The 19,200-nt window shown below is 39.5% G+C and overlaps 1 protein-coding gene across 6 annotated transcripts in view; it reads left to right on the top strand.

Moving 5' to 3' along the window:
- The window catches only part of RAPGEF6 (Rap guanine nucleotide exchange factor 6), a 119,152-nt gene that overhangs the window by 21,374 nt on the left and 78,578 nt on the right, over positions 1-19,200 (top strand). For all 6 annotated transcript variants that reach the window (XM_082064046.1, XM_082064044.1, XM_082064045.1 and 3 more), the window contains exons 2-5: positions 3,344-3,414; positions 4,035-4,091; positions 5,351-5,434; positions 17,489-17,558. In XM_082064046.1, coding sequence (XP_081920172.1) covers positions 3,344-3,414; positions 4,035-4,091; positions 5,351-5,434; positions 17,489-17,558 — 282 coding nt within the window. The remainder of the gene's footprint in view (positions 1-3,343; positions 3,415-4,034; positions 4,092-5,350; positions 5,435-17,488; positions 17,559-19,200) is intronic.

The raw sequence follows: 19,200 nt of genomic DNA, 5'->3' as shown, positions 1-19,200 counted from the left end.
GGTGGAATTGTTTTTCATCAATAATCATATTTTGGTTGGGTTTTGGCAGAAAGAAGTACCTAAAGAGATCATACAGGGAAGGGTATGGAAAGGGTCTGTAACTTTTCAGCAAGTACTTTGCCTTCTGGGGTTGTACCGCTGATTGTTGCCCTTTGGCATTGCCCTTTTACAGCCCTTTTCGTAGGAGGTATCTGTGAAAATTATCTCTACCCTTTGTACTGTGGTTATATGTTTATCTGGTGTTTATAACTGGTGTGGCAACATAAATCTATTTTTAAAAATAATCTTATTTTAGGTTTTATAAAGCTTGAAATGGCGAAACAAATGCTTTTGTCTGTGACGGGATGTTTTGGGCTGGCAGGGCCTGCGAGGTGGGCACAGCTCGCTGCCTCCAGCTGGGGTGGGTTAAATTATGTTCCCTCCTTACAAAATATAAAATGAACCTCTAAAGATAGCACTGAAATTATGTTTGAGAGACTTAAGCATTTATTCTTAAATGAGATGAGACTAATGGATGACACTTCACCCAGGATGATTGATATATAATTTTCCTCTTATCAGGAAAAACTGAGCTAGATTAGCTGCACCATAACCTCCCTTGTTAGACTTTGCAGTGGCATGTGAGGGAGAGGAAGAATTTTGCCCAGCTGGCTGTAAGGAATCTATTTAAACAAACACAGAGAGCAGTGTTTCAGTGGGACATGTAAAACACATTGGGTCGGTATGTTCGATGTGGCGGAGGAAAGAGGGAGCTCACAGACATGCCTGGGAGATGCGATTGCCGAGTTAGACCTTGTGCTTGGTGGCACCCAACAAAATCACCGGCTCTTCTTAATTAGAGAGGTGTTTGCTTTAGAAGTCAGTTATCTTTAGGGAGAGTGTTACGGGTGCTGATTTAAAATGCCTGTAGAAGCTGATGCATGAGTAGCTGATATGTATAGCTTGTTGAAATGTCACTTGGCTGGGCAGTGAACAATACGATGTTTCTCATTTCATTTATCGCAATTAAAGCAGTGATGTTGTCCAGCTTAAGGTCAGTGCCTGTGCTGTGAGGAGGCGATGGGAAGCTCTGCCTTCCCTGCACTGTGCTCTGGCTCAGCTGTTCTTTCTGCAACAGCCGAAGTCTGAGCCGAGGGATGTTTCCCAGGCATTAATCCCTTTAAGCAAATGTTTATCTCTTTAATTTCCCAATTGTTTATTCATCAAGTTCCTAAATAAGCATGATGGGTCAGTACAGCCATTCCTGTTTGGTCAATCTGGGGCAGGAGGCAGCCCATGCTGAATTAACAAGGGGCTGTGTTCTCTCGAGCTGCAGGGAATAATTCTCTCAAGTAAGGACATAGTCCTTTGTCGCATGTGTACCTTGAAAACTTTGTAATGAAACATGAACATAAGCTTTTGTGCCACTTACAATTTTCTGTAACTCATGACAATAGAACTGCTAATCTAAAATGTATTTTAAAGACATTCTGTTATATCTTAGTCTCAATTATGTAGAAAAATGTTGGAAAATGTAGGAAAGCATATATAGACATAATGAGTTATGAAGACTGAAAAATTTAGCTTTAATTGTAACACCAAACACTAACTCCCCATGGCTGCCTGGTAGCTCAGCATCAACAGGAGCTGAGAGCATCAGTGCTTGTCCATCCTTTACCTGCCTGCCTGGGGAGTGAAGAACGTGGAACACGAGGATTTCATTTCGATTGTTCCATAAGTTCTTTAACTACTAAGATACTACACAATTGGAGGATATCGTTGCCGCGTTCCTGTGCCTGACGTTTTCTGGTGGTGGGGTCAAGGCGGTTCCTGCCTGGCAAGGGCAGCGCTGGGGATGGAGCCGCTCGGTCCCTGGGTGACCGTCCTGGGCTCTGCTCTTGGTGTCTGGTCCCCACCGGCACGTGTTGTCCTTGGTTCATGGCGAGGGCTCTGGAGTGCTGCACTAAGGAAATCAAGTTTGCGGCAATTCACAGCTGGAGAATAAAGAGGAGATTGGACTGTGTGAAATGGGTGCTTTATAAATACATGTGTGAAGCATTCAGACCCTTCTGTTTGATTTTCATGAGTTTGGGTAATGACATTTTAAAAAAAAAAAATAAAAGCAGGGTTTTATTTGTTTTACATGGCCTGCAATTACGTATGACCTTTCATTTGGTATAACAGTCTATATCCGTTATATTTCTAAACATTGACTATTAAGCCAAAGAACTTTTCTAAAGTAAATCCATTGTAAATTCTGAGGCTAGCATTCATATTGATTTATCTTTTGCAAACAGTGTAAATGCAGCACTTGAAAATTCAGAACATATTTTCTGAGGCCAAGCTGGAGAGACTGCTATGTGGTGTATAATGGCTTTGTTGTGCATGCATTTAATGCTAACAGCCCACCTGTTCAGGACAGTAAATTAAATGATGAATAGCCCTAGTGAGCTTTTCCCCAGCATGTGGTCTGCACCATCAGCACAGATATTTTTGTGACTGAAGAGGATCCTGTGTAGTGAGAAGTTTAAACAGCTGTATCTCCTAATTACAGCTTCTATGTAAAGTCCAATTTTTAAAGAGAAATAATATTCATGTTTTAATATTGCCACTTAAAAAAAGTTATTTACCTCTGTGGTTGCTCGTGGATGTCAGTGGTGTGATGCCGAGCCCTGGTAGCAGGAGGCAGATGGCAAATCTAAAACTTCATTGTCTGTATTTTTCCCAAAGAGTATTTTGGAGTAACTTTGAATGTTACACTCCCGTCAAGGACTGGGCTGAGTTAGAGAGGCATAGAATTTGTGGTGGGGCTTCCAGCTAGATCTGAGGTACACATGAAATAGCTTTTCTTCCCTAAACATGACACTTCTACTATGAAAAGGGACTGTGGTTCTCTGCATCATACATAGTGGCTAGACTTTGTGGTTTAGGTTTTCTCTAAGGTTCTTTGCTATTAGCAAACTAGTTCTGCAAAATTCCCTCTTCAATGAAGTTTTGTAAGGTTTCAAAATTTTTTGACCATGGATGAATTAGACTGTCCTGTTTGGCTAATTCCACATGTTGCTGCTATATCTATTCATGTAAATAATATTTTCAGAGATATTTTTAATCTTTTTCAAGTACATATTTATGCATCATTTGGACTTCACTCTTTTAACTTCTACAAGCTTAAGTGTGGACAGGGTTCTTCAAGTCTGCATGTGTCCTGACCTACCTGTCTACTCATTTAGGCTTTGTCTCTGGAATTATGTCTGTGTAACATATTGCAGAATATGAGAAGGTAATGCTGAAGTGGTTAGATGCTGTGAATTAAGTTGCTAATGTGTTTTTTTTTTTAATTTTTCTTTTCTCTTTTTCATTTTAGGACTTAAATACTATCTACTCTTTCCTTCATGGACTGGACATACTCTCACATTTCAGGGAACATCAGCTTAGGTAAAGTACTGCGGAGCGAGCTGGCGTTGCAGGGCACAGCTGGCATTTATGACTGTATTTTTGTGGGGATGAACAAAGCGTTCGTCTGCCTCCACTCCGAGGTGGCAGAACATTGGCCAAGTCCATTGCTGAGCTAAGTCATTGCAGTAACGTGGCATGGAATCTGAACTAATTAGCTTTGCTGAGAATGAAGGCAGAGCCCACCCCCACTTGTCTGCAAAGCACTGTGCAGACAGTGCCCTATGCTAACTCTAGATTACAAAAGCTTTTTAATGCTTCAGACATTCAGATGATCTCAGAATACATAAAATGGAAGGCAAACAAAGCACAAAAAGTGCGTTGGAAGTATTTTAGTTCCTTGAATTCTGTTGCTATGGGTAATTCCAATGTGTGGGAGTGATTTAAACACTTAGAGAACATGCTGTATGTTATCTATTTGGATAATGAAGAACACCGTAATAATTTGCATTTTTATGGTTAAGCACATCCTTTGTTTAGAACAAAAAAATAGTTGAATTTGAGGTCTTAGAGTCTTAAAGCAATTCTACTGAAATGTGGTGATTAGTGACTTATAGTCTTTGGGGATTAAAATTGAAATTAAACTTCTATTTCTCCCTCAGAATAATGTCATCAAGTGCCCGCTATGAGAGGTACAAGGGCAACCAAGTTCTCTTTTGGTAAGTACATATTGCTTGTTGGACTTCTTCAGTACAAGTGTAAACAAAAGCATTGGTTTGCATGCTGTCATATATCGCTTGCTTTTTCAATAGCTGTAAAAATAAGACTTCACAACATTTAATCTTGGCCAGACTGGTTAGAAGCTTTGATGGGGGTGGTTGTCAGAGCCTTGGCACTTGAGAGGCGCCCATGAATTATCAGCACGGCTCCCACGGACAACAGAGGTGTCTGTGCACAGGAAGATCAATGAAAAGCAGGTAGTGTCACCTCAGCGGATGCTGAGAGCTGTGGTGACGTCTCAGTAGGTGGCACTCTTCCCCTGGAGCTGGCTCTGACTGAGCTGTTGGGAGGAGTGTCCTGGATTGGAGGAGGGACGGAGCTCAAATGTTATCTCTTCTTTCAATTTACTAGAATTAGTACTTCAGCATAGACTTCCCTTTAGGTTCCTGCTGGGAGGCAAATATATATATATATATATATATATTTTTTTTTTTTTTTTTTCTCATATTTTAGCATTTCTTATGGTGCATTTATCTTCTCACAGCTAATCCCAGCTCTCTGTGTAAGACATGTCTTCCAGCACGCCTGGGTCTAGATGAGATGGCACCTGTTTGGGTGGCAGGTCGCAGTGTGTCCGTGGGGTTGTGTGCTGGGGAGGACGGGGCTGCTGTGCTGTGGCCAGGAGGTGTCAATGCAGCACTCGGAGAACAGGCAAAAATCTGCTGTGTAAAACAGGGGCTGTTCTGTGCGGACCCACCGCTCTGGGCTGGGGTGGGAACGTCCCCTGTCTGTCCACCTGCAATTGAGTGGCACAACGGGAGATGATACCGCATGTGCACAGAGGGAGGAATGCACAGCAGGAGTCACCTATAGGAGTCTCGTATTTTATCCATAACACTTGATAGGTCTGTGTAGTATTACTGTCTGTGTAGAACTGCTGATCAGTTTAGCATGGAGTAGTATTTTCCTGTATTAGTAGTTTTATGTGCACTTTAATGGGAGTGAAATTTTTTTTACTGAAAATTAATGATTTGGTTTTAATAAGATGTCAAATCGTAAAGTATAAGAAACATTTTGGATGTAGACATTTTCAAAAACATTAATGATTGGTAGCATTCAATGAAAGTTCTTGGGATTCCAGTCCACATATGAAATTGGTAGAAGATAGATCATTATTATACTACAATAACATTTTGGATGATACATTACTGAGTTGCTCTAAGAAGAAAGTAGACATTAATGATTTCCGTTCTTACAGCTCAGAAACTATTGCAAGATGCTGGTATATACTGCTCTCTGGATCTGTACTCATGAAGGATTCCATGTTTTTACCACCTTGCAGGTATGTAAAGTTTTTGTATGTTATTATTGTTTAAGGCACGGCAAGATCTCTTTTTTTTAATAAATGCTTTCTTATATGTTGATGTTACTGTACATTTTTCCCAACTTTTACTTTTTTTTTTTTTTTGTTATTTTGTTCTTCTAAAGTTTGATAGTGGAAGAAATGTTCTGCTAATTTGATTTAAATTTGCATTCGCTCTTTCTGCACCTTGAAATTTCAGTGTGAAACACCTCACTTCATGGGCTTTAAATTTCATTTGGCTTTTTACATTTATAAGATAAATTGTAGTTAGCTTGTTAACTTGGGGGCTCTTTGCATAATTCCAGTTGTGTAACTGTTTAGTATAGAGTTCCCTGTCTGAGGCAACATGACTGCAGATCACAGCTTCTACCACTTGCTTGGCGCCTGCGTTTCATGGCAGATACGGTTTTTATGCGCAGCAAGAGAGCAGAGCCCAGCAGCACCACAGTACATGGCAGGAGTCCGACTGCACCTCAGGGCTGAAGCCCAGTGAACGCCGCGATGGGCTTTCGGTGAAGCACAATGTTTGATTTGAGCTGGACCTTGCTGTGCTGTCGGGCTCTGCTTGACCTCCTGTATCACTCAGAAGTTTTACTTCACTGTATCTTGAAGCTGCCACTTTGCTTATTTGTATTCAAGCTGCACTCCTAGGCTAGGCAGGAGTGGTTTAGAAAAAAAATAATAATGTAGGTTGGTCTTGGTACCCAGTTTGGATAGTTTTTGATGAGATTATCGGAAGTGCAGTTGTCTGTGTTATCAAATGACGTGAAGGTTTTTCCCTGCGGGATGGCTCTGTGCTGGACACTGGTGACCCCCATGGTGACAGCTGCTCCTGTGGTCACAGCGTGGTCCCCTCGCCTGCTCCAGCCAAAACACAGCCCCATCAGATCGATAACGAGTGGAGACCAACCTGCTGCAAATCTCTCTTTTCTTTGCAAATGTGCCTATGCTGAGGTGTCTGTGAAACTCGGGTTAATCAGTGGTGCTTTACTCAGCACGAGTTGACCAGGAGTTGGTAGACTTAGAAGTGTGAACTCCAACTCATGTACATTCCCATATACTCGAATTTCATGGTAGGTACCAACAAGAACATGTAGGACTGAATCTTTCAGTTCTGTTCTTGGTCAGCTGTTTGAGTGACTGAAGTTCAGCAGTGCCAGAAGTGAGAATGTGGCAAGTTGATATTTGCATAAAACCTGGATAAAATTGTTTTGCTAAACTTCAGGAATAACTTACTTAAGTGCATCGTTAAGGTTTTTTTGTGCCCTTTTTTTTTTTCTTTTCAAAGGCAAACCAGATCTGTTGTTGCTAGTTTTAAGTGCCCTATAACAGTGGGATAAAATTAAACTACTTTCCCTGGTCTAAATACCTCATATAACATTTTTAGTTGAAGGAGCTGCACAGCCACCAATCATTTACGGATTATTTTCATATGAAACAGTACCGTAAATAATCTAGTACTATTATTTTATAACAATAATTAACACCATTTAAATTACATTTAAAGCAATATTTAATCTTCTGCTTTATTCCTTGTCCCCAACCACATTCCTGATTATGTGATTCATTCTGAAAAGAGGCTTAAGTACAAATCTGTAAGGAAACGCAACATTGCCTTCATTCTTATTGCCTTGGGTGTTACAGAGCTGTTCTTTTTGATAGGAAACAAAAATAAGTTGTTTGTTTTTTACTTTCATTTAAGTTGTAAAAGTGGAGGTGACCCACAGTATCTCTTGCTGCAGTTTAGTGATGCCCCATGCTTTGATTTTTTGAAAATAATGCCTGACAACCTTAGGAAATATTATTTACTGTAATAGGAAAAAAGTTGTATGAGTTTAAAAGAGGATATGGAGGACATTTGTCCATTCAAAGAATTCATCTTTGTCTGATGAAGGGCTCGATGCCATGCTCTCTGTGCCTAATGAGCATATAATCCTATACATGTATGGTATTAGTGAAATAAACTTTATGTGTGTTATTTGGGATATTGATTTATCTGTGCTTGTTTATCTCCACAATAGGAAAGTGGTGGGCAAGCATAGAAAATTAAAAGAAAACCACACATGCAGTGTTCTGAGATGCTGAAGGGAATGGAGATATCCTTCCAGCCTGTTAGGGGTTTTGGTAGGTTTATTGCCGCTCAGACACTGGCATCAGATAAAACTTACCTCTTTGATTAATTTAATATGATATTAATGCAGCACATGTGCAGAGGTGAGTGAGGTTAGAGACAGGTGTCATCTGCACAAAAAAGATGCCCGAGACTGGTGGTGGCTTTGAGATGTCCAGGTGGAAAATGAATGAGGATGAAATGGAATCCTTAATGAGAGGAAGGTGGTGACACCCAAGGATGAGAATTTAGGCTTTAATCTGGAGACGTCCTAGTGCTTTGGAAAGGTCAAGAGCTGAGTTTGATAATGGTAATTTTGGAAGAACTGGGTAGACAGAGGCTGTTATCTGTAAAACAGATAATGGTCAGCCAATGGATTCTAGTTTGAAACTCAATCCTTGTGTATAACGCCTCCCACTCCCCAGTTCTCTCTTTGTAATGTTCATGTGGTAATTTCAATGTTTATATTTGTCCTGTAGAGCATTTGACAAACCCTTTAAAGAACTTTTGTATATTTTAGGGCTCTTTTGCCAGGAATACTGGAACAGTTTTTCATAGAGAAACAGGATATTGGTGTTTTTCAGTTAGAGGAAACTGGTTTCCTGGGCAATAGGGGGGTTTTTAGGACCTCCTTTTCTTGTAAAGTTGTTGTTTTTAATCTATTTGGCAATCATTCCTCAAAATTTGAGATTGTGTTATAAAGTAACTGCCTAGCAACTTTTGTTAAAGAATTGAATGAGAAACTGCTGTTACAGTTGGTTGTTAGTAAGATACGTTCAGTCTCCATAAATACGACTGGAAGGTGATGATGATTTACTGTTTCCTGGTACCTCCTCACAATAGTTGTCTTTTTTTCTGTCATCTGCCGCATGATGACCTTGATAGATAGAAAGAGACTTCAGCAGCTTCAGCAGACAACCGTGAACTTACCCTGGTCAAGATGCTGGTTACACTCTCCTTTTGCATGCCTCGTTTCGTTTCCTATCTACCATTTGATAATTTCAGAGTCAACAGAGCTTTAGGGAAACCTTGCTTTTCTTCTGCAGATCTTTTTGAATAAAATATTCCTAGTTTCAAACCTGAAAGGCATAGCCCTATGGAAGCACAAGAAGGTGGGCAGTTCCTGCTTTATTAACTTTCTGTGAGTATTTGAATGAGTAAGGGTGTCAACTGTGGCTCACTGTGCTCAAGAAGGGCTCTTTATTCAACTTGGATGAATTTATATGCAAGGAGTAGTTCAGAAATTGGCTTTAAAATTGGAGGAGTCAAACTTGCATCCAGTTACGATAGACCAATTCAATATTCTGACACTGATGATCTTGATAAGAAAAGCCCCATGAGATTTTTAAGGTAAGAAGCAGATCAATCAGGCAGTAATATCGGGTACAAAGATGGCATAACCCTTGATTACCCTGTTGCCTGGAAGACTGGATTTGTCCATAGATCTGGCATTGTAGGAGAAGAATTTGCTCCTAACGTGAAAGTAATGGCTGGAACAACAGAATAGGATAGATAGATTTTGTGGAAGGAAAATAATGTCAGCAAGTTAAAGAGTTTTTATGTTAACCTTGCTTGTTAATCAAGATAATTCGTGTGAACAGGATATTTGAAGGACATTACTCACAGCAAGATTAGCCATAGGAAATACATCAAGGGCCTGGAGGAACTTTTGAAGCCAATTATGTGGATGACAGCCTCCTACAGCTGTGAGAATTGAACCTCCGAGGGAAAAAAACAGAGTCTTGAAACATTCAAGATGTAATCTTATTAAAAACAAACACTTCTCTTTTCTGAGCCCTTCCAAGAAATTTAACAGCCCTTCAAAATCTCATGAGTGGAGAAAATTGGTATCATTGTCCTATTCAGGTAGTGAATTATGTTGCTAAAAACACTTAAGTTTATCCAAAATGGACTCGTCATATTGTGGTATCTTTTCATGAGAGTTGTAGACATGTCAATGACTCAAGCCATTTCTCTTTCTCGGGTAAAATGAGAAGGTGCAAATACTTGGATCAAGAAAATTGTCATAATGAAAGAGGAATTCTAGTGAATTGGGTTAAAATGATTTTAGCTTGTTTTGTGTTAATATTTGTGAATAACACTATCTTAATGTATTTTGAAATGTACTGTGACTGTTAATAGTTTTTAAGTCTATTCTATGTGAAGTCCCAGAAGCACAGAAAATTTTGTGCTTTTACAGGACAATTAGTGTTGATCAATAAGGATGCATGATTAAAGCCTTGCAATTTGCACAGCTGGAATTCCTTGTATTTTGAAAATCTTTGAATGTTGACGTATGTAGCTTTGTTTTCGAATATATTTAGACCTCTAATATATCATCTAAAACCAGATCAGTTTGACTTGTCAAACCTGTGGTGCTGTTTTCTGCAAACTCTCTTGAACATTGCAAAAGTAAACAAGCGGCTCCAAGCTCCTGCATTCCTAGCGTCTGCCAGTAAAAGCTATACTGGTGTTTCTCTCCCGCAGAGCCTCCTTTCCAGATTTAGCTTTATTAAATACTGCTTTCCACTTGGTGTGTTCCTGCTGTGTCCAAGCTCTGTCACAGTGCTCTTCAGCCTCTGCTCTTCCTCTTGTCTCTGTCCTTCTCGCTGCCATTTCAGTGTGCAGTATTTCTTTTTCTCCATCAGCTGCCAGGGTTTAGATACATACGTGTTCACCAGTCCACTGCTGGCATCCAGGAAACATTATTTTTGACAAACTTGCAGTTGCCAATAAGGTTCCGAATTGTGATGCTGTTTCAAAGAATTGTAATTTAAACCTCTTGCTGTTTCTGTGGCTGTAAAAATTGCAGAGGTCTTGGGATGATACTCTGTCAATGTGTGTTTGCTTCAGACTTCAGAGCTCTTTGCAACTGTTGTAGGCTGTTTTTCAAGAAGACAGCTTCAGGCTTACATCCCTGTGCTTTTCAAGACCAAATAGATTTTATACTCACATCTATCTAAGGAGCAGTGGTTATTCAGTGCATCTGTGGCTCTAGATGAGGTGCTGTTTTCCCTGGGCATTTCTGTAAGTGGTGGCTGTAACTTGTAGCTTTGCCTGGCAGCCGGGTACTAAACTAACGCTGTGATACCACTTGGGAATGCTCCCAATAAATGTATTTTGTAAAACTAATTAATTCAGATATGGTTGTTCGTACTGAAATTTTTCTGGCAGTGCTAGTGCTGTGCTGAAAATACTCTGAGGAAAAAGGGTACGTGGTGAGAAGCCACGTGTCCTGGTCTCCAAGGTGCAGCTCCCATACGAGAGCTGCTCCCTTGAGTAAGGGCTGGGGAGGTGTTGCAAACTAAGAGCACGTGCTGCGTCTTGTTTGGCGTGGAACAATTCTCTAGGAAAGCCAAAAGAGTATGTAGTGAAGACAGACTGTATTTGGACCTGTCGCAACTAAACGACCAAATAATCTTGTCCACAGTTCCCCACCCCCCAGTAATTTCTTTTTGTTCTGTTTGTAGTTTCTTTCAACAGCTGCACTATAGAGGTTTGATGAAGTGCAAGGGATGCTGATCTCACGAAATAAATATATATATTTTTTTTTATTGGCTAAACTAAAAAAGTCTGAAGGATTTGAAATTGGAAGCAAAGGGTAATGTGCAGTTTGTTTATATCTAAAATATGTTTTTCTAAAACTATCTAATCACATGGCCTGGAATAGCTGCAAAGCTTCACAGAAAGTGGTAGGTAAGATACAGGCTGCCTCACAGTATCATTTTGTTCAGAATATAAAGTAATTAGTACGGACATCTTGAGTTTGTAGCCTGCAAATTGAGTAGAATGTTATGCAGCCTCCAAAATCATTCCCAATTAAAACCTTCAGCAAGCTCGAGAGATAAACCTGTTAAATGTTGTTACCGAGAGCTAATGCCAAAATGGTTTTTGATGACTGAGCATTAATTGAAATTGGTATTTTGCATTCAGCCCTCTATCCTGGGGTTTCAGGTTTCCTTTAAACCATTTGCTGATGGACTTAAAAACGGACTTTGAAATGCTCGGCACTTGCACAGCATAGGGTATCTGGAAAACCCTGCCACCTGCATTTGCTGTAGCTTTTGGTCCGTGCTTATGTGTTTTTCCCCAGCTCCTTACTCTGTTTTGCAAACCAAATGCATTTGGGGCTGCTCGGCAGTTCGTGACGCGAAGGGAGACGCTGCAGGTTGGTGCAGGGGCTCCGGGTGTCCCGTCCTGACGGTCCTGGGTGCTCCAGAAGGGGAACCGAGACTCCCCAGCACCCCAGTTCTTCAGATAATGGTCAATCTGAGAAAAATCTAGAGGAATTAAGACCTCCATGCAGAAGCTCAGAAAAACAAGTTATTCCTGTGAGGAAATTCCCAGTGTCGATTCTGCCTTCTCTGTCTGCAGTCGCATTGCTGTGTTACTGCTGACTTGGGCAGCTGTGCAGATTTTCCCCTCTTGGTTACTTCTCAGGAATTTAAATATAAAATTAAATGTTTAGACTATTTATATTGGTGCTTAATAATACTAATGTCTGTTCCAAGCCTTTCACAATATAGTCATGTAGTACATTCAGTGGTAACTGAATGGGTTCTATCTTGGATGTGGGCAGCAGCAGCATTGCAGTAGGTGTCTGTGTGTTTGCTGTTTTGCACAAGAGGTGCTATTTGAGAAGAGGAAAAATGAAATGCTTTTCAAATGAAGGGTAAGCCCTGACTTGTGAAAAAAGAAACATTTGTCACTGTTGGATAAACAAACGAACAAACAACATGGCCTTTTTTTTTTTTTAATGCAAATTGTCTCTTCCAGGCCAAGTCGTGTGTGCACTTGCATGCAAAATGTTTTCACGCTGGAGAAATCCAGCCAGGTAACGGGATGTGTGGGGTCACAGGATCCTCTTTGCAGTGCCAAAAAGTACAGTTTGTTTTCATCTTTATGTTCCTAACAGCAGCCTGCCAGACACTTAGAGACACAAGTATGTTCCTAAGAACAAAATATCTGCAGAAAATTGCAGACCCTTTGTGATACGGATAAACTGGTTGATCGTTGTCCGAGCAGAGTCCTGTGTGTAACACAGCACTGAGAATCACTGCAGGCAGCTCGATCGACAGTCACAGATAATTGTGTGTATTATCGATACCAACTTATACAGCCAGGATAATTTTGTAGTTCCTAGAAAATATAGAAGAAAAAGTGCCTGACATCTCGTCATTGAAAGCTTTGATGCGTGAGATATCTGAAAATACTGTTTCAGGATGTGGTAGAGTATTGTGAATTTGAAGATGCCTGCTAATTAATGTTCAAACAAATAATTCAGTCTTGGTCTCCATCTGTTTGTAGGCTGAAAGCTGTTCAGGACAGGCTGTGTTTTTACCTTTAAAGCATGTACTTTGAGTATTGAATAGTTAGAAACCATCAGTAATTAATAACTTCAGCATATTGCTCAAGTGAAATGTGATGGCTATTCTTGAAATTTGTCGGTCTGGAAATTCCAGATGTATTTCAGCACCAAATAATCAGGTTGCTTAACAGCTGCATATTAAGCATTTTTAAACATGTGTTTAGAAAGTTGGAAGTGTTTGTATACATCCTATTTAAACAACTACTTTATTGTGTTCAAAATATGTTCATGTTGGAAGCTTTTCTAAGTAGTTTGCTTTGTAAAAGTAAGGTTTGTTATAATAGATCCAGTGCCTTAAAGAAGTTTTAATGCCTTCCAGTATTTTGGGGAGTGGGCGTGAGTTTGAAAACTGAAGTATTCTCAAATGGTGGCAAATCCTGCAGTGGAAAAGGGACAGATGAACTGACAACCAGCTGATCCTGAGAACCGCGTTATTTGCGGTTCTGACCTTCCATTGATCGTTGGTATATGATACCATGCCAGTTTAACTTATGTTCCTTTCTCACATGATGCAATTGCTGAAGTATTTTTAATTATGAATAGCAGTGAATCAGGAGGAAAATAAGCTTTTTGCAAATGAGGAATCCATAAATCAGGGATAAACAAAGCTGCCTTTGGTATGTGGACAACTTTCTTTTTCTCGTGACGGTGTTGCAAGCCACAGAATCACTGAGTGTTAGGGCTTGGAAGAGACCTTGAAAGATCATCTCATCCAGTCCCCACACCAGAGCAAAAGCCAGTGAGTGACTCTCTGAAAATTAATGATACAGATGTAATAGATAAATATTAAATGACAGGAGCATACAATAAAATTATAAATAAAAAAGCGCAATATAGTTTACAGTATCGACTTTTCTGGGCTTCCAACAGTGGGAAGCTACGGAATAATGATGTTAAATTTAAGGTTTATCTGGATAGTTTGTTGGCACAGAAATGTTCCTTCTCCTTTGGAAGAATGCTCTGCACGAAAGCTTGCTCTTGTCTCTCCAAACAGGATTACGTCTCCTCCATTTCCAGAGCTTTGTTCAACTTAACCTTTTCCATTTCCAAACATTCCCTTATGTTTTGATACTGAAATCAGTTAATGTCTTGAGAGTTTTCATACCTTTGTAAGTACTGTACTGTTAATTTTTTTTAATGTAAATAATTAGTAACTGGAACATGGCAGGTTTAATACATGACTAGGTGACTCCAAAGCCTAATAATTATTTTCTTTTACTGTCACAATGCTTGTTATTAATTAAGTTAATGCTTGAAATTATTTCTTTTTTTAAAAAAAAAGTGAGAAACTGTTGATTACCTAAAATTTTTACAAAGACTAGAAGCATCACTTCCAAGCAGATGTGGATGACTCCAGATGCTGCTGCCTGCTTCTCCCCAGGTCTCCTCTCTCTATTTATTTCCCTTGGATGTGCGCACACTCTGCTTCTGGCTATTTATAATTTTTGCTAATGTATTTGCCTGAACTAGTTAAGACACTAATTTGGTGACAGTAAACCAATAAAAGAAATATTCAAACTTTAATGTTGATTAAAGGTCTTTAGTTTTAAAATATATATATATATATATATAATTGTGGCAAATGTCATACATTAGCACCTTCTGTAAGTTAGACACACAGGTGTACATCTTTGCTTATGTATTTGCTAATGATGTTTTCATCTTGCCTGTTACTAATGTTGGTGGATGTTACTACAGAAGAGTCTTCCCTGGTGAATCGTTTCAGGGCTGTGTTTCTGTTTATTCTAAACATTTCATTGTGTAATTAGGAATGAACATTATTTTGAAGCCTTGATTAAAACCGGCAGATTAATGAAATATACTGATATTGGAAAAACCTCTTAAATGATAGAGAAGCTACACATTTGTATTCTTGAGAAAAATATGGAAGGAGACATTAAGAAAGTAAAAATCCATGTTTCTAAAACATGTTTGGTATATTAATGAAGAAGAATGTTTAGAATTGTTGTTTTTCAAATGTGATGGTAGTTATGGCTGGGGAAAAGACATATGACACCTCCTCATTTTGAGGGAGCTCTGTTGTGGTATAATTGATGAAGCATCTCATGATGCACACCAGGAAATAATTAAACCTGACCTACCGACTTGTAAATATGAGTAGCTTATTCTTTAGGATTAGAAGGGTGAGTTTTGTCGTTGGAACATAATCCTTTTCTGAGCGTTCGGTTGTTGTAAAGTGCTTGATGGACCAGAAATGATAGTGCCAAGAGCTTGACCTTTGCTACACGCGGTGTTCTTTTCCTGGCAGTATTTACAGCCATTAGTTAATTAGCAAATGTTGGAACAGAAGCAGAGGGGGAGCTTGACAGTAGCTGAATTTCATGGATGTGTTTATGTAAAACAAAACAAGAAGAAAACAACCCTCCCTCAACCTCCAGTAGTTTGATAAATGGTTGTTATACAATAAAAATACTGTGCTTGAACAACCTTCAGCAGAAAATTGTAGCTTTTCCGAACTACCGGGGATACAGCAATAGCAGTAATCTGTTTGTGACAAAACCGATAATGATTATTTCTCTTTACAAAGCTGCAAAAACTGAATCTTCTAGTTGCACATAATTCTTCAGAAATTTTGGGGAAAAAAATCTTGTCTTTATTTTTCTATTGTATCAAACAGAAGTAGAACTGTTTAACTTTTTTTTAGTTTTGCAATTGCAGATGATACCCTGGCAAAGTTGACTTTGCCTTGGTTTTTGGTTTGTGGTGAAATCGTAACATGGAATTTCAGTTCACCTTCAAGTTAGAGCTTATATTGAGCTTACTTGAAAAATGACCTTTCTGTATTTTCTGAATTGAAGTAACTTTGTTGTAATGGTGGAAGTAGTTTGGCCATTCTTTTAGATACATTGCCAACACACAGACCGTCATGCCTGGATCACTTACTGCGTGGAAAATGCATGAAAGAAGGCGTGGAAATTTTAGTGATGAGTTGCTCACTATAGGTGTGTGAAAATGCCAGTTTTCAGCATGAAACTTGTGCTTCTCTGGCCTGCCATAGCATGGGGTGACAAAATATCAGTTGTCATTTATGACTCCATGGCAACCATGGAATTTAAAGATTGTTTTTTTTCCTTTTTTTAGTAGACCATTAGCAAAATCAAAACTTGACAGTTTAAACCACTGTGCTGCTGTAAACTGTAATACTTTATCCTGGCAGATTACACTGATAATTTCTTTGTTAGAATAATCTGAAGCTTCACTTGAATAACTTCACGGTTCAGTTGCATAAGTTCCTTTTCCCAAAATGCACGTATCCAACAAAAGTTTATAAGCATGAGTCTCTTATATGTTTTCTATATAGCAGTCATGTTTCAGTGCATATTTGCTGTAGAGATGATGGTGTATGTAACTAGTATGTTTTGTGTGGCTGGAGTTTCAGATGTACTTTCCAAGTGTAACCTGAGTGAAACAGATGGAGTTGACCCACTTGTCTTAGTCTCCTTCTAATTTACACATTAATCTCTGCTTTGAGTTAACTGATTCTGCAGTTATTTCACTTGCTGATCTGTGTCAGAAAGTCATTGCTGTTGACAGTGAGTTTGTAACACAGCAGCTACAGCTACCGGACTGCTAATCCAGTCATGATGCCGTTAATCAAGTAGTTATTTTCTAATTAAAGGTCTGTATGGGATCGCTGTCACCTGAGCTCAGTTGGTGGGATGGGTCAAGTGTACCTAACTTGGGTTAACAGGTCTGTAGTGAAGACTAAGTTACTTTGTAAAGCCAGAGATTTTTTGATTGCAGGTGTTCCTACAGTCACAAATTACGTGATTAAAGAGGTTATTGGTCTGTAACATCACCAGCTGCTGCCTAGGTATCTCACTGAGCTCTTTCTTGCTGGTGGTTCCAGCACCCTCAGATCTGCTTGGGTGGAACCTTCTCCAGAGTTGATTTCCCTAAAGTCACCTCTGTCCTTAGATGTCCTGAAGATATCGCCTTTTAGAGTCAATCAGCTGAACCACTGTGCTTTTAGCCTCTTCTCCTGTATTACACTGCCCATCATGCCCATGATGTGCTCCTTGTGATGGTACAAGAATCAATGTAAAGACAGAGGCCCCAAGTTAAGGCTCGGTTTTACAGAACTGTCCTCCCGTTTGCTGGGAGAATGAAGGAGTGACATGGAGTCATTACAAATACCGCCTGCAAAGAAGTACTTTGGAGTTCTTGGAATTTATGTATATTTGTTTCTACAAAGCCTGTTTAATGCTTAATTAAAATTTACCAATGTTTTCTTGTCAACACTGAAATGCATTGTGAGTGGTTTTGAGTACCCGCAAGTAATAATGATTTTACAAAAGAATATTCTTTATATTAAGGCTTTACATAGCAGGGAATGACGAGAGGTGCTGAGTAAATAAAATATTACAATAATGGTACTATCTGGGTAGAATTTTTCATCAATTTTTCTTTGTCCTCTTTTGTTTTTAAGGATATTGTAACATACACCATTGCCAATTATTTTTGTTACTGAAAAGGTAAAATAGGCTGTTCATCTCATTCTTTTTCATTTGCTTTTTTTCCCATCCCACTCTAGTTTTGGCAAACAGTCTGGAGGAAAACGAGGATGCGAATGTATCATATTGGAGCCTTCAGAAATGATTGTGGTAAGACAGACTTTTTTTCAAATGTATTTAAATCTATTGCTGATTTCAGCAAATTCTTTCTGTTTTATAGCAGAAAGCTTATTGTAAAGTATTCTATAAAATTGCATCAAAATTGCCTTGATTTCAATTATACCTATGGCTGCTATCGTACAGCAATAGCTATGTAAATTTAATCTAGATGGGTAAATGGTGATGATGATTAGGTCATTCTTTCTAAAATTATGCTTACTTGAGTTTCAAAAGCCTACCATGATGGCTGAGTTGAGCGTTCCTGAGTCAGGCAGTGATAGACTGCTATCTCAAATATTTTATGTACACCCCCACATTCCATTTCATTGCTTTTTACCAGCCATGCCAGCCATTCAGGGTCTGGTAGGAAAGGCCTTCTTAGTCCTCACCTTTGCAGTTCCACAGAGCATGAAGGCTTTTAGGTAAGAGGAGAAGGAACATAAGAGTTTTCAGTTTAGTTGTCATTTTTCCATGGCCAGGTTTCCTTCTGCTTCTTCAGATACTGCTGAGTTCGTATGTGCCAATAAGTTGTAACTCAGTCCTTCCTGGGTTGATGTACACGTACTGTCAGAAGCTGGAATATTAGGATTGCTTTTCCATCATGCAGACCAACGTTGTGCCTGAGTAGTGTGGCTGGGGACACTGGAAGATCTCTTTCAATTTAGATCTTATGGGATCTTGCTAATAGAGCTGGACTAAAAATGTTTGTTGTTCTGAGAAGAAACATAGCTGTTAAGCAGGCTTAGATCTCTAAACTGCTGTTTATTTAGCTCCCTTATATCTAGAGACAATAACACTAAATAGAACTAATATTTGAGGATGTCTCTTACTCATTGAGTCCGTAAATGTTCAGCTTCTATGAGAAATGTTTCTCGCAATACACATCGCCGGCGATGTCCCGTACCGAGTACGTTTGGTGTCCTTTGTGCCGTTCTTTCTGTGCAGTGTCAGTCTGGTTCTGCTCACGGGCTTTGACAGCATCAGTAATTTGCTCTTTGCTGCAGCACGTTTTAAGCTACGGTCTGACATGTCATGAAGTGAGCGTAGGTAATGGTGCAAGAAGCCTCCATCGGTCCCCTTGAGTGAAATAGTTCATTGTGTATTCCCAATTATCCTGTCTCTTCTCAAAGCTGGAGGTTTGGGAGGGAGATTTATGCCTTGAGGGGTGCCACAGGACTGCTTGGGTGACAGCATGTGCAGCCATGTCATGCGTATGCCCCAGGCACTTGGGTTTGCTGCTGCTTCAGAGTTTTGCCTGTTTGCTGCTGTCAAGGATTTGACATGCGGAGTATGTCCGAGTCCACGGCCTGGGCTGAGCCAGGCCTGGGTGAGCTGGGCCAGACACCTCAACGTTCCTGGCATGTTGTGACATAGAATGACAAATGTTCACTTACCCAATCATATATAGACCTCTCGAATCTCTGGAATCCTTCAGGTTGATGTAACAGAAGAAGAATTTGGTCTGTTTGGCTCAGTTTCACTAACAAATGGGTTACACAACTCATACGCATCCTTATTTGGCCTTATCACCATTAAAACAAAAAACAAACAAAAAACCCAAACCAAAACAACAAGAAGATGCAAATCAAAGAGTAGCTTCCATGTAGCACGTACTACTGGAGAGAAAATGATC

Source organism: Streptopelia decaocto (genome assembly GCF_964273445.1).
Source record: "Streptopelia decaocto genome assembly, chromosome: 12".
NCBI lineage: Eukaryota > Metazoa > Chordata > Aves > Columbiformes > Columbidae > Streptopelia > Streptopelia decaocto.
The sequence above is the reverse complement of the archived record's forward strand: the minus strand, read 5'-3'. Positions and strand labels throughout refer to the sequence as shown.